The sequence below is a fragment of the Mus caroli genome, chromosome 11, assembly GCF_900094665.2.
Source record: "Mus caroli chromosome 11, CAROLI_EIJ_v1.1, whole genome shotgun sequence".
In the NCBI taxonomy this organism is placed as follows: Eukaryota; Metazoa; Chordata; class Mammalia; order Rodentia; family Muridae; genus Mus; species Mus caroli.
In genome coordinates, this window is record NC_034580.1 from 27,914,538 (window position 1) to 27,938,193 (window position 23,656).

The 23,656-nt window shown below is 48.3% G+C and overlaps 1 protein-coding gene across 2 annotated transcripts in view; it reads left to right on the forward strand.

Moving 5' to 3' along the window:
• Positions 1-15,506: 15,506 nt before the first annotated feature.
• Positions 15,507-23,656, forward strand: part of Sh3pxd2b (SH3 and PX domains 2B) — a 79,949-nt gene continuing 71,799 nt past the window's right edge. For both annotated transcript variants that reach the window (XM_021177399.2, XM_029484044.1), the window contains exon 1: positions 15,507-15,647. In XM_021177399.2, coding sequence (XP_021033058.1) covers positions 15,573-15,647 — 75 coding nt within the window. In that variant the 5' untranslated portion in view covers positions 15,507-15,572. The remainder of the gene's footprint in view (positions 15,648-23,656) is intronic.

Genomic DNA, 23,656 nt, shown 5'->3' on the forward strand with positions numbered 1-23,656 from the left:
TGTGTGTGTGTGTGTGTGTGTGTGTGTGTGTGTGTGTGTGTGTGTGTGTGTTACACAAGCCGATGCTTGCCATGGGTAACTTTCAGAAGACTGTTCTCCTACCTGGCAAGGAAAAACCGTTTTTATGTTCTGAGAAATTAATCCGGGAATCTCCACTTGAGTTAACAAATCCACCTTCAAAGAACTGAGAGCAGCTGGTCAACAAAGATCAGACCCAGCGTTCACAGTGGGGCTATTCACACTGCCCCACACCTGGAGACCAGCCAGATCCCAACGGAGCACTCACTGGGGGGTTGGCTGTACAGTGGAATGTTACAATATGCCAATCAGAACAGCTGGACTTGAAAACAGTGAAAATACCAACTGTTGATAAGGAGAGAGAAAGTTTGGGTTCCTTACCTGCTGCTGCGGATTGGAATGAGAAACAGTGTAGCAGAGTGCAGTTAAATGGTGCACAGGAATGAGAAACAGTGTTGCAGGGTGTGGTTAAAGGGAGCACACCTTGAATCTCCTGCATCTGAAAGGTGGAGGAGGTGGATCTCTATGAATTCAAGGACCAGCCTGGACTACTTAGTGAGTTCCAGACCAGCCAGTGCTACACAGTGAGACCTTGTCTTGAAATTAACAAAATAGTAACATCACCACTCCGGACAATAGTTGGGAAATTCTTACACAAGATTATTAACATCTGAGGATATTTCAATCATCCCATGTTTGTGATCACAAGTAAAGAAAATGGACATAAGGGCTGAAGAGATGGCTCAGCCATTAAAGGCTAGGCTCACAACCAAAAATATAAGAAAATGGACATAAATAAAAAATAAAATTTCATTGACTTTTAAAAATCATGTTAATTGTAAATAACACAGATGTTGTTCCTCAGACCACATCCTTCTTTTATTTGTTTTTAAATTTTAATTTTGAGACATGGTCTTTCACTGGCCTGGAATTTTCTCAGTAGTCAAAGCTGGACAGCCAGAAAGCACCAGTTGACCTGCCCATCTCTGCCTCCTCAGAGATGTGACTGTAGTGAGCATGCACCACCATGCCTAGCCTCATTCTTGAAAATAGTTGCTTACAAATCATGACATCAAGTGATGGCATGAGTAAGGCATGCGGGAAGTGAGGGATGTTTGGGCACTGGAAGATAGGACCTATGTTGAGTGTCAACTTGACAAGATCTAAATCAGTAGTTCCCACCCTTCTTAATGCTGCAACCCCTTAATACACCTCCTCATGTTGTACTAACCCCAAGCCATAAAATTATTTCATTGCTACATCAAAACTGTGATTTTTCTGCTGTTATGAATTGTAATGTAAATATCTGATATGCAGGGTATCTGATATACAACCCCAAAGGGGTCGTGACACATAAATTGAGAATCTCTGATCTAGACTCACCTTAGAAGCCAAAATCCTAAGTATTCCTTGGAAGGATGGTATAAATTAGGTTAAATCCCAGTCTTACCTGTGAAGTGATATCTAGTTTAGGTTGAGGTGGGAAGAGCTACCCTGAGTGTGGGAGGCACCACCCTGTGCCCCGGTGTCCTGGACTGAGTAAGCCACCTAAGTGCCCTCATTTATCTCTGCTTCCTGACCTCATACACTGTGAGCTCTCAGGCTTCTGTTGCCATGACTTCCCTGCTGGGACAGATGGCACCCTCAAACTGGGAACAGAAACAGACCTTCCCTCCTGTAAGTTGCTTTTGTGGGATGTTTCATTGCAGCAATGACTTTAGTAACTAACGCAGACCTATGCAAGTCCAGCAAAGAGATGCCATCAAACTTTTCTTCTAGCTGAATGTCAGATTGCAGCTGTATATATGCCTCTGAAAACTGTAAAGTAACATATTTTTCTTGGTGGAAGCGAAGTCCCAGATATACAAAGCTATTGATTATCTTCTTGGAAATCCTGAACAATGTTTTTAAATTCTTATATTAAGTTGAAAAGCTATATTAACATTTATTTCCTGTTTAGTGGGGGTGTTTACCCAATATGCCAAAATGCATAAAACTGTTTTCTTTGATTTAATTTGTATGCTTGATTTGAATGAGGTTTGGACTTCCCATAATTGTAGTCTCTTTTGGTTATATACCAATCTTCTGTAATTTCAGTCATGGTTAAGATTTGAAACATTGTGTTGATAAATCGGTTTCACCTTGAAGACACTTATTTAGCTCACACAAATAGATGTTTAGAGCCTGAAGAGGGGCTCACAGGGAAGGTAAGGATTTGAGTTAAGATCACCAACATCCTAGGGGAAAAGTAAACATGACAACATCTGTGTGTGCAATCCAAGAACTGGGAGATAGAGACAGGAGGATTCCAGGCTTCTTGTCAATCAGTGAGCTCCAGATTCAGGCTGCAGAGATGACTGAGCAGTTAAGAGAGCTTACTGTTCTGCCAGAGGACCTGGATTTGGATCCCAGCACCCACATAGTGGTTCACAATCACCTGTAACTCCAGTTCTGGGTGTGTCAGCGCCCTCTTGTGGACTCCACAAGCACTGCACTCACATTCACAGACACACAGGCACACAGGCACAGACAGGCAGACACACACACACACACACACATACACACAAATCAGTAATAAAGTAAAACTTTAAAATTAGATAGAGGGGCTGGAGAGATGGCTCAGCAATTAAGAGAGCTGGCTGCTCTTCCAAAGGACTACCACCCACATTGTAGCTTACAGCTATCTATAACCACAGTACCAGGGAATCCGACACCTTCACATAGACATACATGCAGATAAAACAGTAATGTACATAAAATATTTTTTAATTATATAGATAAGTATATAAATAGATAGATAATAGATAGATAAATAGATAAAAGATAGATGATAGAGAGATAGAATCCAATAAAAAGGCTAAGTCTGTAAGATGGTTTGGTTTTGATTTTCAAATTCTAGATGGATTTTGGTTTGATACCATAAATGACTTGATAACCATCACATGTCAGAAATCATAAAATCTTTCCAACACTGGGTCCCAACTTAGCCATCCTAATGCTGAAAAGCAAATGTGGCTGTAGTCAATGTGAACTCCTCTAAGGGATCCTGAGCTGGGTATGAGTTAACCCCTCAGGCCTGCTAAAGTTCTCGGCCTTGATGCGGTTTGCATAATGGTTGCCTTTTAAAGACATTTGTGCATGAGCTTTCTGGGAGAGCTACCCAGTGACAATTAAACAAGATTTTGGAGTGCTGATCGTGTCATCTCCTACTGATTTTACAAGTCTTTCTCCTACACTTACCATCACCAGGTCCCACCAGAAACTGTACATCTATATATGATATATAATATATAATAAATATATAAGATATGAGATATAAGATGTAATATAAGATATATATTGTTCTGGTATAGAGATCTCTTGATCTAGTTGCATTCTTATTAGAATTCATTTATTTATTTTTTTGTCTTCTATATATGAGTGTCTTGACTGCATGTAGTCTGGGTGCTGCGTTCACACTGGGTGCCCTTAGAAGTAATCAAGTCCCCTGGAACTGGAGTTACAAAAAGCCATGTGCAGTCATGAGAGTGCTAGGAATTGAACCTGGGTCATCTGAGAAAGCAAGTCCTGTTGGACACTGATCCATCTCTTCTCTGGTTGTATCTTTCCATGGCTCTAGAGAAGCCATTTCTTCAATGACATCACACCTGCCATTGATGCTTCTGGTAAAGATAGTGGGATGAGCCATATGTGCAGTGTTCATAGCTAGTGCTGCCATTCATAGCTAGAGCGTGAAATTTAAAATTAGCAATTCTTTGCACCAAACACATGTTGAGAAATACCCCAGTTTCTCCGGTTCATCTGGTTATAGAGTAATGCACATAATATTGGTAACAGTCCTGTGTTGTCTTGACTCACTGATTCTGGAAACAAGGTTCACACACACACACACACAAGTTCACACACACACACTCAGGTCCAGGCATGTGTATGCTTAATGTCCTCCCAAGCCCCTATCCTTAGGCAGATCCCTGGCTCTGTAGCTGGAAGAAGGAAGACAGCAAACAGCCCAAATGAAAACCACGGTTCCTTGAGAACAGCTTCAAGGTAAACTGCTTCCAGCAGGCAGACAGGGTGTGACATAGGGGGAGACTTGCTGGGAAGGAAGGACTTGTCAGGAGGGGGAAGAAGGGGGCAAGAAAGTTTAGTAGGGGAGGGTGTGATTAAAGTATATTATATACATATTTAAAGTGGGGCTGGAGAGTGAAGGTGACTAAGGGTCAGTGCTAGGGAAGGAGGTGACTAAGGCTCAGGGCTGGGAAAGAAACCAAATGGGGAAGTGCTGTTTACTCTCCTGAGTCCTTGCCTCCTGGCTCCACTCTACTATGCTGCTTTTAAAACAAAAAACAAAAACAAACAAAAAAAACATATATTATTTCATCATCTGGGGGACTTAAACAGATGCCTACTATCAGGGCTGTTATTTTGATTTTTCAAACCCTACTTTTAATAAGGGTTCTTAATAAATGCTTTAACTTCCTTTCTAGCCCACCTCCATCATAGGTAGTAGAGAAGAAATGTTATTAGGATATAGGGGAAGTGGACCTGTTTAGAGATTGTTCTTTGGAGCAAATCTCATCTGCTATGTCAGGAAATCAGTAGTTCAGTTCACAAGAATCAGCAGCAGCAGCTCGACCCACTCACAAACACTTCACAGATATGCCAGCAGTCTAGTTCAGTAGTGTCAGGATCGCAAACACAAATCGACACCAATGGCAAGACCTAGCAGAAACAGACAGGCCTCAGCCAAACCAGCATGAGTCAGCAGGAGGGATTAAGACCAGCAGGGATGCCAGGAGAAGTTCTCTTCCACGTCTCTCTCAATAACTGGAGACCAAGAAGTGTTGCACAGTTGGCTCTCCAAGCAAGCCCCACCACTGTGCGTTGAGTCCTATTTTTACTCCCTCCAAACATCACGTGTCCTCACTACGTGTTTTGCCTCAGCACATGAGTCTGTCTTAGCAAAACTCCATGTGAGTCTGTAGCAGCTGCCATCCCTCTGCCAACTGGCCCTAGTTCACAGAAGCGGCAAGAAGCCACCAGCACACCACCGGAAGTTTTCTGGCGCATTTCTCTCTATGGAATCACAACAAATGAAGCTCAGCTACTCAGTGTAAGGTGAACCAATGCATGCCTTTGGTTAACAAAGAATCCTTTATCACGCATCCTTTCACGTGCTTGCTTTAGCAAAACATGGTTTCACCTGTGTCTGCTTCAGTGAAAATGTTCCTTCACGTGTCTGCCCCAGCAAAGCGCCAATACAACTGGCTTTCCAGAGAAACCATAAGTTTCTACTTCAGGGGGCCAGACAAGAGAGGGCTGTCCCACGTGACCCCTGTGGAGGTTTAACCCTAGGGATAAAGTGGGGGATCAGGAAGAACTAAGTCTGGAGGAAAGAGAAGCCCCACTTTGGGAAGCCCCTCACTCTCTCCCTATAGCTGGGCTGTGTGGATCTAAATCCTGCCACACCCAGGGCAGAGACATAACAACCTTCAACCACCTGGGCACCAGGCTGTTACCTCTGACACCAAAGTGGACATGACCTTTGAGGAGGAAAAGCAGCTACTACATCTGAAGTGTCCCCTGCAGACCTGCAGTCAGGTGTTTTTTGTTTGTTTGGTTGGTTGGTTAGGGTTTTTTTTTTTTTTTTTTTTTTTAGGTTGTTTGTTTGCACCAAAGAGTTCTCCAGTTTCTCAATTTCACTTGGCTATAGGGTAATGTGTGTGTGTGTGTGTGCATGTGTGCGCGTGCGAGTGTGTATGTGTTCAGGTTTTGTCTTTTATTCTAATGCTAAGTGCTGGCCCCCAAGACCTGGAGTCTGCATATAGCCCCTGTGACCCACCCCAAGTTAATTCTGATTGGTGAATAAAGATGTCAACAGTCAATAGTTGGACAGGAGAGATATAGGTGGGGTTTTAGGTTTCGTGGGCTTGAGGAGAGAAGGACCATGAGGAAAATGAACATGCAGGAGGGGAGGAAGGAAAAGCCGCCATGGGCTGAGGGTCAAGAGAGAGTGGTCTTGAAGGCTGCCCGATTGGAGTTAAGAACATCCCAGATGGAACATAGTAAATGATAGGTAATAACTCGGGGTTACCAATAGGAAAGTGGATTCTATCAGCATGAAGGGTAATTATGCTGATTAAGGCTTATTATACATGTAAAGGCTATGGGTGTGTCTTTCATCTGGGAACTCATTAACCAAGATGGAGTTGAAACTCTGGGCCAGGATTTAAATAATGTTCTACTACATGTGAGCAATAGGCTCAAAGAACTAGACCCAGGTTCCATATTTCTGAGAGGCATGGGTTAGAACCAGATCAAACCCTCATGATATTTTTTTGCAAGGGTGGGTGCTGGCCAACCAGAGCATAAAGCTCAGCTTCCCCAGCTGGAATTGTTCAGTGAGATGCTCAGAGCAATCAAACATGAGGAAGAAGTTCAGCTCCACAGAGTGTAGACAGGAAAGTGATGGCTTAATGGTCCTGTGATGGGAAGGCAGCCTAAGTCCTCTGCTGGTCTGATGATTTGTGATGGGAGGGCAGCCTAAGTCCTCTGCTTGTTTTTGGCTTTGCCACGCTTCAGATTCTGGTTTGGTTGGAACAAGCATTCTGAGGAGTCAGGCCTGCTTCCCTGAGGCCCTTAGCTGAGTCAGTAGTAGGCAAGGCTGCCCGTCCACGTGGGTGAGGAGGACACTGAGGACCAAGACCTGGACATCACAGTCACCCAGCATGAACTTCAACCCAAGCTCCTTCTACATCCCTGTCTCTGTGTCATTCACTGAACTTAACACATCATTTGAGACTCTTAGTCTCAGGGTCATGGATTCGAGCCCACAGTGGGCACCAAATACCACTAGACTGTCTCTGTCTGACTCACCAGCTCTCAAATAACGACACGCAGAGTCTTACATTTGCTTATGAATGCTAGGCCTTATAGTGTAGGCTGTTTCGCAACTAGCTCGTATAACTTAATTAGCCTGTTTATTCTAATCTACCATCTGCCATGTGGCCCATTACCTCTCCTTCAGTCCTGGCACCTGTTCCTTCCTCTGTGTCTGGCTTGTGAATCCCCCATGCCTGATTCTTTCCAAGAGTATCTACCTCTGCCCAGATTTCCCACCTTTCATCTCCTGCCCTGCTATACACATTCAGCTCTCTATTAAACCAGTCAGAAGAATGTTTACAAAATACTAAGGCAGGTGATGTTTCATAAGAATAACAGTACAACGTCCGGATAGTCCTCAGCTCTCTGCTGGTACAGAAAGCAACATCTGAATGATACCAAGATAACCTTGACACCATGCATACGAAGATTACCCCAACAAGTCTCCAGCAACAGCAACAGCACAGTTGCACAGTGACCACCCAGCTCTTAGCAGGGTAACATGAGACAGACCCAGGACCACGGTTTCTTCAACAGTCCCTTTCCTTCCTCAGGATATCCACCCACACTTCCAGAGCTGGGCTGTCTCGGGGTCAGGCTGTCTGCTGCCAGAACTCTTGGGCCAGAGCCCAACTCCACCTCCTAGTCTCTCTTCCCTATGATACTGCTCCTACGTGGGGATCTCCTGAATCTTCAGTGCTTGCTTGCTCAGCCACCATCCATCCTCTTCCTCTTTCCAACAGCAGATCCTCAGGAGGCGAACCTATTGAACGGCAGTCTTAAAGAGCTGCGGCCAAGGTTCCAGATTACTGAGGGTCATGACTTGGCCATCTGGCTCAGAGACACATGCTGGGGTTCAGTGTCACCCTGGCCACCTACAACATGGCTTGTCCACTTTTATTTTGTCTCTAATGGTGACTCTCTATGGGTGAGACATGTCCTCTGTTTGTCACTTGTTACTAATTGACTGCCTTCCCTGTTAGAATATGAAAGAAAAAATCCCTACTTGTTGTGCTTGTTTCTCTCTCCCAAGCATCCTGTTCAGTGCTTGACAGGTATTAAGTTCTCAAGTATTATGTTGTCAAGTGAATGATGAATAAATGGCTCAAATGAATGAATGAATGGGCTCCCAGAGCCACCTGCACTTTTAAACCATGCTCTTCTGCAGTGTAGCTGAGTAGACAGGGCTGAACCATAGCATGCATAGCCCATGGAGCAACCACAGGGTTAGGTTGTCCTGGGAATGTCTAGAGTGGGAGGCACTGAGGAACAATTACCAAACAGTAACAGTTGCTCCTTGGGGGACTGTTTCATGGACCACCTGGAGAGGTGGCCATCTTGTCTGCAGGAGAGCCACTCAATGGCAGGGTGATGCTCACCATTAAACAGTTACATTTTGCTGCAGTGTCTCCCACTTCTGTAAAGGAGACACTGGTCACCAGGTTTAGCCTCTCAGTGGCCTTTGGAGTATGTGTTCATTGAACTGAAATGTAACTCAAAATGCTTTTTGCTAACAATACGATCTTTACCTGTCCACATCTGTATCTATCCACTCATTTGGTAAATTATCTACCAATCAGCTGCCATGGCTGACCACTCTGAGAAAACCCCTGTTCTCCACAGGAAAGGCAGTGCCCATTTATTCAAAGTTCTTTTCTATGGCCTGTGGGACTGGGCTGAACTGGGGATAATAGCAAGGGGGATGCCTGACCATCTTCATGTAGGTACATTTTGCTGGAGAGTCATATATGAAGAGATGGCGGCAATGCCAAGAGCTCTGAAGAAAATGCGTGTGGGAGGTGACGGAGGCTGCATTAGGAAAGTCTGCAGAAGGAGAAGACTAAAGCTTTAAAGACAGGAAAAGCATTTCCGAGCAGTGAACAGCATGTATAAAGGGATCCATTTCATGAAACAGAGAGAAGCCAGAGCGGGTGTAGGAAGGTGTGACAGAGGAGGGGACTAGATGAGGTCAGCAGATCTCTGAAACCAGATTCTGCTAATCCCTAAACGGCTGCTCTAAGAATCTTGGTGACTTTATCCTACGTGCAGCAGGAAATCACTGGGACATTTAAGCAATGGGAGAATGGGGGTGAGGAATGCAATCTGATTTTCATTGGCTAAACACGCTCCTGACTGAGAATAGAGAACAGGCTCTGAAACCACTGGTCAGTGGAGGGAGGGAGATAACGATATCAGGAAGACTCCCACGCCTGTCCTCAAAGGGAGCTTTGTTTCTTTTCAGAGGCAGCCAGAGATGTTTGAGTTCACATCTCAGCAAAGCATGCTCCTGTGTTGTGACCCTAGGCACCATCTCTTAGCTCCTGTTTTCTCACTGAAAGGAGAAAATTAATGCGCTGAAGATGTGCTGGGCTCACTGTGGCTTGGATAGGTCTGTGAACTGGAAGCATGACTCCCACAAGGCGGTGTCCATAAGAGAGTGAGTCGCGCGGAAGGGCGCCACCTGCAGGAGAGATTAATGTAGTGCTCCAACCTGGTTCTCTCCAGGGCAACTTATCCTATACAAAAGCATGATGCTCATCCCAAGTCTTTCTGGATGCCCATCTCATCAACAATCTGTTCTGCGTACTTCCACTATTGTAATGCTGCTCATCACAATGTCCCCACCAGACGTCACAGGGGGCCCCCTGACCTTGGACCTTTCACTTTCCAAACTGTGAACCAAACCAACCTCATTTCTTTATACCGCACCTAGCCTCTAACTTCCTGTTGTATATGGACCAGTATAGGGATGTTAGAAACACAGTTGACTACAGAATTTATATTGTTATAGATGACAGCTAGCTGGTGCACAGTAACAGTTACGTCTCTTTATAAAGCAGGGGGAAGGTGGACAACGTGAGATGGGAAGACAAGAAAGCAACACAGAGGGGGTTAGTCATGGCATCCTTGGACACCAATCACACTGAAGAACATCTGTGGGTAGGGGCATCCCGGGAAGACTTCTGGGCATGAGAAGATTGTAAACAGCGCTCCCTTTAAGGAAATAAAACTTGGCCACAGGAAAGATGGAGATGATGGAAGAGAAGCTTCAGGGTCTCTCCCTGTTGCTCAGACCACATAGCCTCCTGTCATCCCAGGAGGCTCTCCCTGCATGGGGATTCTACTTAAGCCAGCTTCCTCTAGGCATGGTTTGCTTGTACGAGGACCACAAGCCTTCATGGGTGTTGTTCTTGCGATGAGCATCCCTACGAACACAAGCATACAGACAGCACCTCAGAGAGATCCTCTCTGAACCCTCTCCATCCAACCGTGTCCTAGAAAAGACCTCAGTTCCCTCCCCGAAGCTGCTGATGAAAAGGCAACAAAAAACAGGCTTCAGCCTCCCTGGCCTGTTTGTCTTCAGTCTAGGGACTGGGAGAAGTGCAGCCTGCCAGCTTTACAGACATCAGAATCTCGGAAGGACCAGGAGCTCATTCAAGCTTGAAGAGATTCCCCTCCAGAACGTGCTCCTTCCTGTACGATCCTGCCGTGTGGAACACAGCACTCCATCAGCTCCAGCAGGGCTGTTCTGTGCTCTGCAGCACTTGAGTTTGCAAAATGCCTTCTGGACCAGGGATCTGGAATAGTGCTAGCTAAAGCTGGAGTCTAAGCTCTATCCCTGGCTTCTGCAGACCTAAATCAAAGGCAATACTTTACTCCCAAATGCCTCTGTGAGACAGAAAAGCAGAGAAGTCCACCTAGAGGCTGGTTTGTCGCTAGCAAGGACACATTGGTCAAGCATCCAGTCTTGCCTATCACAGAAGCATCTCTCAGAAACGCTCTGCGAGTCTGTGCATGGAGCTGGAAATTTTTAAACAAGTAAAGTCAATCTGGCTCCTAGGAAGCTTTGAGCCTGGTGTGTGTGTGTGTGTGTGTGTGTGTGTGTGTAATATGTGAATGCATGGGAATGTGCACACACCCATGTAGAGGCAGTCTGCATCCCTCAGGTCTGAGTCTAGTCCTATAAACAGACACTTAGTAGATGATGGTGATGATGATGATGATGATGGAGATGATGGAGATAACCATGGTGCTGATAAGCAGTTCACTACCACACCAGCCTGCAGAGGGCACCCTCAGTGCATGCTTACACCAGCCTGCAGGGAGCACCATGGAGACTGTGTGCCAATCAGCAAACCACAGATGGCTATGAAATAGGGCAACTGTCTAGGTATAGCCTTTCCCTAAAGAAGATCTTTCTCCTTTTCTGTTAAGATATATTGTGTGTGTGTGTGAATGGAGGTGCCTACAGTGGACAGAAGAGGGTGCCAGATCCTCTGGAGCTGGAGTTTCAGTTATGAGCCATCCCTGATGACTACAGGGAACCAGACTCGTGTTGTCTGCAAGAGAAACAAGAGGGAAGAAAGAAGGAAAGAAAGAAAGAAAGAGAGAGAGAGAGAGGGAGGGAGGGGAGGGGAGGGGAGGGGAGGGGAGGGAGAGAACATTTTTAAGAAGAAAACTGAGGAGTTGGCTGCACAGTAAGAACAGGTTTATTTCAGAGAAAACCTGAGAAGGCCTTTTTGATGGTACGTATATGCTCAGCCCAGGTAGTGGCTCTATTAGAAGGTGTGGAGTAGATGTGGCCTTGTTGGAGTAGGTGTGTCACTCTGGGTGTGGGCTATAAGACACTCCTCCTAGCTGCTTAGAAGCCAGTATTCTTCTAGCAGCCTTCAGATGAAGATGTAGAACTCTCAGCTCCTCCTGCACCATGCCTGCCTGATTGCTGCCATGCTCCCACCGTGATGATAATACACTGAACTTCTGAACCTGTAAGCCAGCCCCAATTAAATGTCCTTTATAAGAGTTGCCTTGGTCATGGTGTCTGTTCACAACAGTAAAACCCTAAGACAGACCCCATAAGAGAAGGTGGGATAATAAACCTCTCTCACAGGCTAAGTATTATGCCAGAACGGGAAGGGTCCGAAGTCCAGTTGGCCAGTGGTGTTAAGGGTTAAACTGGGATGTGCAGGAATGGTGTTAAGGGTGCTGGCTTGGTAAACTGAAAGCTTAAGTTTGGGAGGGTGTTGCCTCCCAGAGCTTCTTGTTGGCTCAACGTTCATTGGTTTCTGTGCATATGTACACTAGTGCAGGCGTGTCACAACCCGTGTATGGAGGGCAGAGGACAGCTTCAGAGAATTCTCTCCTTCCACCACAGGATTTCCAGAGATCAAACGCAGGTCATCAGTCTTGGCATTAAACATCTTTACCCTCTGAGCTTCCTCGCCGACCTTTCCTTCCCTTTTATTTTTGTATGTTGTTCTAAGTAGTTTTCTGTTTCTATGATAAAACACCATGACCAAATCCAAACTGGAGTGGAAGGGATTTGTTTCATCTTCCAACTCACAGGTTAACCATCACTGAGAGAAGTCAGGCAGACTAAAGCAGAGCCATGAAGGAACACTGGTTACTGGCTAGCTCCCTTGGCTTGCCTTTCTTATGTAACCAAGGCCCATCTGCCTAGGGAATGGCACTGCCCACAGTGGGCTGGGTCCTCTTTATCCATTAGCTGTTAAGAAACTGTGCTACAGCCATGTGCACAGGCCAATCTGATGGAGGTAATTCTTTGGTTGAGATCCTCTCTTCCTAGGTGTCTAGGTTTTGAGTCAACTTTAATCTTGGTGTTGCCCAAACTCCATCCATGTTTTTTCTTACTCTGAACCTCTTTTAGCTTCTGATCACATGTTCAGGATCTCATTCCCGACAAGTCACCTCTCTCTTTTGGTGCTGGGGAGATGGCTGAGGGGTAGAGCACTTATTGAGCAAGCATAAAAACCTAAGTTTGGATCTCTAATCATCATATATAAAACTGAGTGCAGTGGCTCATATCTGTCAGCTTTCCACTGAGGTAGGGGACATGAGACAGACAGGTCCTAGTGGCTTGCTAGTCTGCCAGTTTAGCAAGTATGTGAGCTTCAGATTCAGTGAGAGAACCGGTTTCAAAAAATAATGGAGAGAGGAACAGAAGAACCTCTGGACTCCAATGTTCACACAGGCAAGAGCACTCTCACACATTTAGACATACAGGGAGACACCACACATGTCATAGTTAGAGTGTGTCAACTTGACTCAAAAGTCTGGAGTTAGACTCTCTGCAAATGCCATGTCATCTCAGCAACATCATCACAGGGAAATACCTGTCTGTTTACACCTCCTCAACCTCCCCTTTGGCAAACAGGAAGGACGGCTTGTAACTCCCAGGGCTATGAGACCCTAGTAAGACAAGGCCCTAGAAAGTAAAGTGCCAGGCCAGCCCCAAGCTCACAGACAGACCTCAACAAATACTGTTAGGCTGAGAGCTGAGCTGGAGCAAGTTTAGGACTAAGCGGGATTTCCCTCCCACTTGATTCACAACAGCAAGAGAAAAGCACTAACCCCCTTGTAAAATTCAGCAGAGTTTAAACAGCAGAGGTTTTTTTTTTTTTCCTGTCATTAATCATTGGGGAAATGCAAATAAAAGCTACAGTGAGTCACTCCTGACACCATTGAGATGGTGTGGTCAAGAACAATAGAAGAAGCAGAAAGTAAGGGGCCAGGGGGAGTGTTTGGAAAAAGCTGGGCCTCTTGTGCACTGCTGATAGACAGGAGAGATGGCTGAGTGGTTAAGAGCATTGACTGCTCTTCCAGAGGTCCTAAGTTCAATTCCCAGCAACCACATGGTGACTCATGACCATCTGTAATGGGATCTAATGCTTGCTTCTAGCACACAGGTGTACATGAGATAGAGCCTTCCTATAGCCACCAGGAAGACAGGAGTGAGGCGCCACAAAAGAATGAGCAAATCCAGGTAGAATTACCATGCAATCCAGAACATACTCTAAAGAACTACTGAGTAAGGACTTTGAACAGACATCTGTATGTCAACATTCCCAGCAGCCTTAGTCACAATAGCCCAAGGGTGGCAACAGCCAAAGTGACCACAGATATACGAATAAAGAAAAGGAAGAGCTAGGAAACACACAATGAAGAAGTATTCAGCCACAAAAAGGAAGGAGGTCCTGAAGCAGGGAGCAAGGACGCAGATGCACCTTGTGGGTGCGAACTAAAATGAGGCGGACACCCAAGGACAAAAGCTGCAAGGCTGAACTGTTGTGAGCGACCCAGAGTGATCCGACTCACACTCAGAAATCAGCCAGCAAGGGTGGGGGGTGGAGGATGGGGGCAAGGATGAGGGGACAGGGGAGATGATGGCATTACTACAGCTACAGGCAGAGCTGGGGAACTGGGAAGGGGGAGGAGCTGGCTGATTCAGGTACATCCAACGTCTACAGCCTGTGCTTCTGCTTTGTGCAGGAGATGAGAGAAACCAACGGGTGCTTTGGGTGGCAGCTCTGCTGGGGAAGCACCTTAGCATCTGGTGCACTGGAGGGAATTACTGGGCCAGGGAGGGTCCTGGTTCCAAATGGATGCCGCTCTCCACACTCTCCGCGTGGGTCAGCGAGAACAGCTTAATCAATAGCGCCAAGAAGATAGTCCTGTGCCTGGGGCAGCACAAAACCATCTTTGGTACAAAAGTGACTTTGGTAAAGATAGTCCTCCTCCTGCCATGGCCTGGTACCAGTCAAGTAACCCAAACACAGGTGTTCTATTAGTGAAGCCCATCCAGACCAGCCTTCAAGGCCAGAACAGCAGAAAGCATGGACAAAGAAGCCAAAAAGGCAATAGAGGAGTTTCCAGTGGGATTCAAAATAGTCTGTAAGGCCTGCCTGGACTGACGAGAACTCTCCCTTAAGAAATTCCTCGACTGATCTATGGGTGGGAAGGTGCCTGAAGGGGAACCCCTGCTTCGTGGCTGAGAAACCACTACCTGCAGTCTGAACTTCCTATCCATGGTGTTATGTGTGTCCATCCATTCATCCATTCATTCATTCAGCCAGCATCTGATAGTTACTGAGCGCCCAGCCAATGCTAGGGTGAGCTAGAGAAAAGAGATGTGGAGCCACTTGTAGCTTTGCTTTGCTTAGTGTGGGGCAACCATGGGTTGGACCCACCTGCTCCATGAATCTAGAGGCTGTCCTCAGGTCCTCTGTAAAAGGCGATTAACCATCCCCTCCTGACCCACGACTCCCAGGTGTTGTGAGATTTTAAGTGAGCATCCGTGATAATGACAGGGCACAAGGCCAGGTGTGGACTCAGTCCCCCACGGGGTCAGGGGCTTGCTACCCACCCGGCATCCCTGCCCTCTTTCACCTTCGCCGCCCTGTGCAGAGCTGCCAGGCCATTTTTGCAGTTTTTCCTCTCCCTGTCACAGACAGTAAACCCAAGAGACCTAGTGACCACCTTTCCCTGAACCCCCCAGCACTGGGGGCAAGCGATCGGATTTATAGCGACTGGCACGTCAGCGGTTCTCAGACACCGAGGGGGATGGACAACCTCCCTGAGCCCAAATCGGGAATGGAGAGCTCGAGCAGGCTGCTTGGGTGCCTGGGGTTAGAGTCGCCAGGCCCGGGCGCGGGGGGCGGAGCGCGCCGTCCCGCCGGGCGCGGGGACAAAGGCCCGCGGGCGGACGTGGCCGGGCCGGGCCGGGAGGGCCCTTTAAGCAGGGTGGGCGGGCGGCGTGGGGGCGGGCAGGGGCGGGGCGCGGAGGGCGGTGGCAGCGGCGGCGGCAAGTGCTCGGCGGCAAGGATCGCTTTGGCCCGGCCCGGCCCGCACGGCGCTGGGCGCGGAGAACGGCCATGCCGCCGCGGCGCAGTATCGTGGAGGTGAAGGTGCTGGACGTGCAGAAGCGGCGCGTGCCCAACAAGCATTATGTGAGTCGGCGTCCGCGCCACGCGGCGATCCCAGCCCCGCGCAGAACTTGTGCCCCGCGCCCTCACCGCCGTCTCCCCACGCGCCCCGGGTCCCCGCGCCCTCCCTGCTGTCTGTCTCCCCACGCGCCCCTGGTCCCTGTGCCTTCCCCGCCATCTCCCCGCTCGCCCCTTGGTCCCCGCCATCTCCTCGCGAGCTCTCGCCTTGCCTACCCGTGCAAAAGTCTGGCCCCAGCCGCTGCTGCAGACTAAGACAGAAACCAGGAGAGAAACCCACGGAGGCGTGGGTCTCAGACCACCCTCCTACCCAGAGGCGCCCAGCCTCGTAGGATTAGCGAACCAAGCCCTTCATCCTCTGTGCATGGGTCATTTGAGCGCCCCTTCCCTGTAACTTCCGCTTAACAATGTGGGAAAGTTTCCCCAGGAGTAACCCCCCTCTGTGACAGGAGAATTTTGTTTGGAGCTGCTAAGGTGTGGAGGAAATGGGTCCCTGGCATCATTTTGCAGATGGGAACGCTGAGGCTCAAAGGCTGAGGGTTCTCAAACGTGGACGATGGGCCTGGGGCCCACGGTGACCCTCAAGTGGGAAGTGGCCTCTCAGGCTGCTTGGGGACCTTGTTGGAGGTTGAGGTGGCCTTGGTTCCACCGCAGAGGTTCTGGGTAGTAGGACAGTGGATTTAGAGCAGGCCCTGGGGACTTCACTCCAGGTGTGAGGGGGGACTGGCTTCCCTGGGGCTGTGCCAGTCCTGAAGAAGTTAACCAGGAAGGAAAAAAGCAAGAGGGAGGGAAAAAAATCCTAACAAAGAAGTGAGGAACAATGACTAGAGAGGGCGTTGGCTGGAGAAAGGCTGGCCAGGGGCCTCCCTGGAAGCCCCTTTTGGATCTATTTGTTTAAGAGAGCCATTCTTACAAAGCAGACAGCTATACATGCCTTCCCTGAGTCGCCCATAAAATTCTGGAAGGAGATGGCCGGGTATCCACTGTACTCTACAAGAAAGGGTGTGCTGTGTTCCAGTGTATTGTTATTGTCTAGGCCTTCAGTAACTCAGCCCTGGGCCAGCCAGCGGGGGCTGCTTCCTGGACCTGTGGTATCTTTAAATAGAGCTAAGTTTTCCCTGCTTCAGAGCTCAGCTAAATTGTCTTGGTTTCCCCACACCCCACCCCCTTTTTCCCCCCTTAACTATTTCAAATGCTGCCAAGTCTTGGTTTCTTGTTGAAGCCTGTTGAGTTGTCTCTTGGGTATGGGACAGTTTTCAGTAACACACCAACTGGAGGAAGTCTGAAATTCTCCTCCATGCTGCCTTCCACCAGATCTGCCAAACCAGAATAGATAGAGCCACTAAGGACTGGGTGTCACCTTCCACTCCCTTGTGGTGTCACACATGTTTATTGGTGGTCTTCTCAAGTCTGTTTCAAGGATGGGGCAGCTAACAGTAAGGAGCAGAGCAGGCCTGTTGGACCAAAGACGTTGGCCCGTCAGACCACGCCCCTTTCCACATCCCACACACCCACAGAGGCCCTGGACAGAATGCTCCCAAAGCCTGGGAATCTGCTCAGACTTTTGTGACTTTGAGGGGTACCCCTGAGGTTCTAGCCAGTTGTTCGGGGCTCCCTGAGCCAGGTATGTGTAGCCCCCTAGCTTGGGCAAGCTCAGCTCTTGGACTCCCAGGCTGCTAAATATTACTTCTTTCAGTCTCTGTGTCCTTTTTTGTAAGATGTGGTGTTGATGTCTCCTCCCGGGGAAAGGGGGGGGGGCAATCACGTGACTGACATGGGGTTTCTTAACTGCAGCCCTGTGGCGTCTATGTCTCTCTGATTGAAATCATGCGAGAGCTTGTTCTTCTGTTTTCGGGCTTAGTCACCACTGTGACGAGGGGCCTTCTCCCTGCCATCCAGTCTTTGGTTCCCCAAATGGGTGTTGGAGTATAGATGAATGCAGCCAGAGCCATCCAGAGGAGCAGATAATTTGGTTCTATAGTAACATCTCCCCAAATGCAGCAGCAGCAGACTGGACTATGGAGCCTGCCCCCAAGCTCCACACACAATAAGGAGGCAGATGATGGAGGCCTGGCTGATGTTACCTTGCTTCTGGCCTCTACACAGCAGCTTCCCTTTCCTCAGTTGTAAGAACAAAAATACAGCCAGATATTGAGTGTGGCATGTCCCCTTGGGGACCATCTTAGTCTGGTTTCATTGTATAGCCTAGTACCTGAGGCTGGGTACTTTGTAAAAAGAAAATAACAGCCATCTGGGAAGCTGGAAGTCCAAGATTGGACTGTCCCATCAGTTTGGCCTCTGGGAAGGGCTTCTTGTCCACGTCAGAGTTGTAGGTGACATCATGGTGGGAGTTCATGTAGAGGGAGAGGTTATGTAAGGGGAGCCTAGAAGCCAGAAAGGTGGGGGAGGGGCCACCTTGCTCTTTTGTAGTATGAACCTTTGGGAACAATTGTCCTAGGAGAGCTACCCAAATCTCTTTTAAACCACATAACCAATGACCTAACTACCTTTCCCTAGGCTCCACCCCTTAAGTCCTGCCACTTTTCCTGGCATGACACTGGGGACCAAGCTTCCAGCACATAACTCTTGGGTGTGAACAGACCATATGCAGACCTTACCAGGGGTGACAGCATGTACTTCTGTCCCAGTCAGAGCATCACAGTGCAGTACGCACACCCGTTTGGAGTGTCCTGGCTGCTGTGTCCCCCTGATGCCATGCCTGGAAGGGAACAAGTCACAGCTTCTGAGGCTGCAGTTAGACAGTAGTGCCTGGGGCTCAGGGCTGGGTCCCCTGCTCCACCTCCATGTCTGGTTAGCAATCTCTTCACAACGGCCATCTTCTCCTGTGGACAAGGCCAGTGTTGTCACTATGCAGCCTCTGCCGTGCCTGTCCCACTCAGAGTCTGGGAATGAGAATGAGTGTGAAGGGAGTCCCTCAGAGGGATATGCCAGGGCCACCCTCCCTAACTGGAGTGTTTTCTAGAAACCTGTCAGCTCCGGGAGTCTTGTCAGGTTGCCCTCCCTACACTACAAAAGAAGAATATCCTGAAGAGGACCTGATGAGGCAGATGTCAGGGTCAAGGGCACGTTTTATTTTGTTTATAGAGGCAGGGTTTCTCTGTGTAATACTTCTAGCTGTTCTATGTAGACCAGTATGTCCTCGAACTCACAGAGATTTGCTCGCCTCTGCCTCCCCATTACTGAGATTAAAGGCATGCTCTGCCACGTCCTGGCTGTACTGACAGCTCTTTAAGGATGGTAGATTCCTGTTATGTGACACCAGTGTTGCAGAGGGACAGAGAGAATAAAGCCCATCCCTGCCCATCGACTTCTGCCTCTGTCAGGTTCTGTTTCTGTCTGTGTTTCAGATCGTTTCTGTCTTTATATTTAAAATAAATCACGGTCACAGAGCGCCCTGTGTCCCCTCCCAGTCATAACTTTCCCCAAGCCGCTACTCTACATTTGTTATTTACCATTTACACAAGCTTGTTTTGTTCTTGGAGTCAAGCTCTCACTACGGAGCCCAGGCTGACCTTGAACTCACAGAGATCTGCCTTTACTTCCAGAGTGCTGGAGTAAAGACTGCCATGCCTGGCCCCCACTTACTTTTAAAATACAGGTTCACAGGCTGGAGAGATGGCTCAGTGGTTAAGAGCCTTGCTGCTCTTGGAGAGGACTGGGATTGGATCCCCAGCACCCACACCACACTTCACAACCATCTCTAACACAGTTCCAGGGGATCTGATGCACTCTTCTGGCCTCCACAGGCACCAGGCACATGTGATGCACATACATTCAAGCAAAACATCTATACACGTAAAATTAAATATGGGTTAGTAGGATTTTTTTTTTTTAGCTGCTTTTCCCGGGTATCATTTACACATCACCACAGTGACCCATTATGACCTCAGAGGTCACTGGTGTTTGTAGTAACTGAATAAGGCTGAATAGCCATCACCCCAGTCCAGTTTTATAACCCTTCTATCACCCCGTTTGCCATCAGTATCCCCCTCCTTGACCTTTACATGTTTTACCTGATAACCCGCCCCCCTCAGTCTTGTCTTCAATGTTTTGAAACTATAAAAATCTTGCCTTGTTCATTTTAACTGCTGCATAGCATTCTGTTTGTGACTATTTCCCTCTGTCATCTGTAAAGTTCTCTCCTACTGGGGACTCAGGGATGCTCTTCCCAGTAGTTAGCCTGGTGGAAACTGTTCCCATGTATAGACTCAGAACAGGAACTATGCTGGGTCTTGGAGGATGTGTTCAGCTATGCATGTCAGCCTACGATCTGTGTCCCTGGGCTCTGTCTGCTCTCAACCAGTCTCTTTATTGTCAGCCTTTCTAGTTGATGTCAGTCTGCGTGCTTCACGGCAGTGTCCTCTGACGGTGCTTGTCAGCCCTTCCTGCTTGCTAAGGTAGTCGGTCAAGTGGCCTTTTGTGCCTTCGTTGGCCAGCTGAGATTCCTCCTCTGAATTGCCTGTGTGTCCTTTGCTGCTGGCTCAGTGTGCTTTGCCTTTCATCTTCTCTTGATGTGAAAGGTTTATCCATGTGGGATAGTAATCTTTCAGGTGGTTAGATTAGTGTCCTCAGTTACCCCTTGAGGAGACTGTAGGCTCAGAGAATTTCAGGTATGTGTGTGAGGTCACATGTGCTAGGAGACAACACATGGAAACTGAGATAGCCATGTTTGTCCAGGCGATACAGGCTGCCTTGTGATCCCACCGCGAAGCTGGGTGACCTTAAGTGGCTTACTGATGTCCTTCCCCTTCTCTGAGATGCCAGGCTCATTCTAGGCCCTTCTTAGCCCTCTGTCCATTCAGTTGGCGGATATCAAGATATCAACCCTTGCCACTTACTCCAAAGAAGCTCTAAGTGGATTGTCCTTAGAAGTGAGAGATTGGCCAGACCTCCCTCTTGAACTGACCATGTGCCAGGAGCCTGGGAGCGATGGTGCCCGCTGAGTCAGTGTGGATTGTGCCCATATCCGGTGAAGCTAGAGCTGTCCTCTGTGTTGCATGGTGGTTACTAAGCCACTGAGCTGTGTGGACTGGAGATCCATGTACATCCAGACACATCCCTCCTCCGGCACCCCTGGCAGCCCTTTAATGGAAATTCTCAGAGCAGGGCAGCCGGTGTGTATGTTAGAAACAAGCCAGCCTGAATGTGAGCTATGTGTGGCAGTCGGCCACCCTGCCCCACATTGGCTTCTAGCTTTGTGAGTGAGGTGGCTCCTTCTGAGAAAGATAGTGTGAGAATTTGTAGGTGCTAGAATTCTGCTGGAGGAAACCGCCAGCGACTAGCACATTTCTTACCGACTTATCTCTGCCTTTGTGGAGGCAAAGCCTGGCTTTGAAGCTCATCACTGCTGAGCCAGGAGGCTTGGCGGTGGCACTTCCCGTGGCATCTGAGTGACACGGGCTTAAGTCCTGACCCTCGGTTCTGAGCCTGATGTCAGTGGTGGCCGTGAAGACCCACATCGTGTGGTTTGGATCCACTGTCGCTCTAAGGATGTGCTGTGCCTGCCTTAACTCTTCTACTCTGTCCTGTGGCACCTGGGTGCCAGGCTTCAGCATGCAGAGTCACTCCAGTCTCCTCTCCTGACACTTCACCATGTCTTCACCATGCACTTCACCATGTCTGTCACACAGCAGTGTGACAGGATTTTTTTAAAAAGATATTTCTTTTTATCTATTTTCTGTTTCTGTTTTTATCTATGTGTGCAAGTCTATGTGAGCGAATGTACTGGTCCCCTTGGAGTCCAGAAGAGGACATTCTGGCCTCTGGAACTGGAATTACTGACAGTTTTGAATCTGGGTGCTGAGAACTGAACTTGGATCATCTAGAAGGGCAACAAATGCTCTTAAATACTGAACCATGTCTCCAGTCCCTGAGTAAAATGTCTGTTGATCTCTTGAGGCCAAAAGAAAAATGTAACTGCCATGCCCGTCACAGAAGCAAGCTGTGGGGGCTGGTGAGGTTGCTCAGTGGGTAAGAGCACTGACTGCTCTTTCGAAGGTCCTGAGTTCAGATCCCAGCAACCACATGGTGGCTCACAACCACCCATAATGAGATCTGATGCCCTCTTCGTGCACGTCTGAAGAACAGCTACAGTAATAATAAACATATCTTTAATAAAGAAGAAGAGGAGGAGGAGGAGGAAGCAGCAGCAAGCTGTGCCGAGGAGGTGACACGTAAGAGGGCTTCAGGATGCTCTGCTGGTGAGCTTGACAGCTGTGCTCACCATTCCAATTCCCTCACCTCTAGGAGCAGGCACCAGGCCCTCCCCTCATGGGCAGGCCTGCTCCAAGGGAAGTGTCTTAGCTGCTACTCTTACACTCTGCATCCTTCAGGAGGCAGGAGACTGCATTAGCATAGCTCCAAACGATTTCAACACTGATTGGGTGCAGACTTTGAATCTGTGGCCTCCTATGCCCTTAGTGTGTGGAGAAAGCCCACCAGGCAGGTGGGTTCAGATTTCTTCTGTGTCACGTTCCCTCTCTGTGCTCAGTGCCCTTGTCTATAAATGGGGTTGTTGTGGCTTCAGTTTGAGGAGGCCAGGATGAGGATTATAGAGGACTCAGGCTCTGGTCCAGGCCTGACAATACCGAGCCTTACTAGAAACATCCATGTATACTGTCACCATAGTTGTAGGTTAGGGGCTCCTGAATGCCCATCATTAGAGAGCAGGGTCCAGGTGATGGGCACATGCAGAATTCCAGAACGGTGATACGAGCCCGGCCTCTGCCAGGGCATCACAGTCAAGCTGGCTATAAGCATGTGCTCAGGCCTTTCTCAGCAGATTGCCAGGGAAGGGTGGAAGTGGCCATCCAAAGAGACCCAGAAATAGAGCTGATAAAATATGTTGCACTTTTTTTTTTTGCTTGCCGTGCTTTTTTCTGTTTTCCAAATGTTCTGCGGTGTACACATAGCACTGATTTTAGTGAAAATAAAAACCAGCGACTGCTCGTTTTATAAAAAGAGGCTGTGCCAAGCTGAAATTGCTCCAGCAGGGTCCCCACATCCTACTGTCGGCCTGTGAAGTCACCATGGATTTCTCTGAGAGCAAGGCCTTCTAAGATGAGATTCTGTTGGCCACAGACACCCCCTTCCATTCCTGCCACACAAGAAGGGCTCCCATGTGGCTTTGCAGCCATGAGCTGAGGAAGCAGTAGCTATGAGTGTAGCATCCTACGGGGTGGTCAGGGCTGTGCTTTCCTGGCTATGGTGTGCCTTGCCCAGGGAGTCCAGCCCTTCATGGTGTCTACAGCTAAGGAGGGTCACAGAGCCATGTAGCCCAGAGTCCTGCAGACCCTCTGGTGTGATCCCTGAGGTCACAGGGTACTGAAAAAGCCCCTCAGCCAAAGGTGTGCCCGGATCCCCGCTCCTGAGGTGTTTTATATATCTGAGGGCTCCTCACCCCAGGAGCCCACAGTAAGTGCCACAGTTACTGCACTACAGGGACCAACTGGGGACTCTGCTGTTGAGCTGTGTATCCCATTCATGATGCTTGGACTTGGCTTGCAAATTATTCACCTGTCTTAGTTAGGGTTATTATTGCTGTGATGAAACATCATGACCAAAGCAGCTTGGGGGAGGAAATGGTGTATTTGGCCCACATATCCTGAGTCACAGTTCCGCTGAGGGAAGCCAAGGCAGGAACCAAACAGGGCAAGAACCTGGAGGCAGGAACTGATACAGAGGCAATGGAAGGGTGCTGCTTACTAGCCTGATCCCATGGCTTGCTCAGCCTGCTTTCTTGTTGAACTCAGGACCACCAGCCCAAGGATGGCCCCACCCACAATGAACTGGACCCTCCCCATCAATCACTAATTAATAAAATGAATTATAGCCAGATCTTATAGAGGCATTTTCTCAATTGAAGTTCCTTCCTTTCTGATGACTTCAGCTTGTGTCAAGCTCAGTGGTTATAAACAGTACAGCATCCTTTTTCATTTGAGGAAAACTGGTGACTGATCTTTCTTCTCATGACTCAGTTGTCCTCTTTTCTTCCC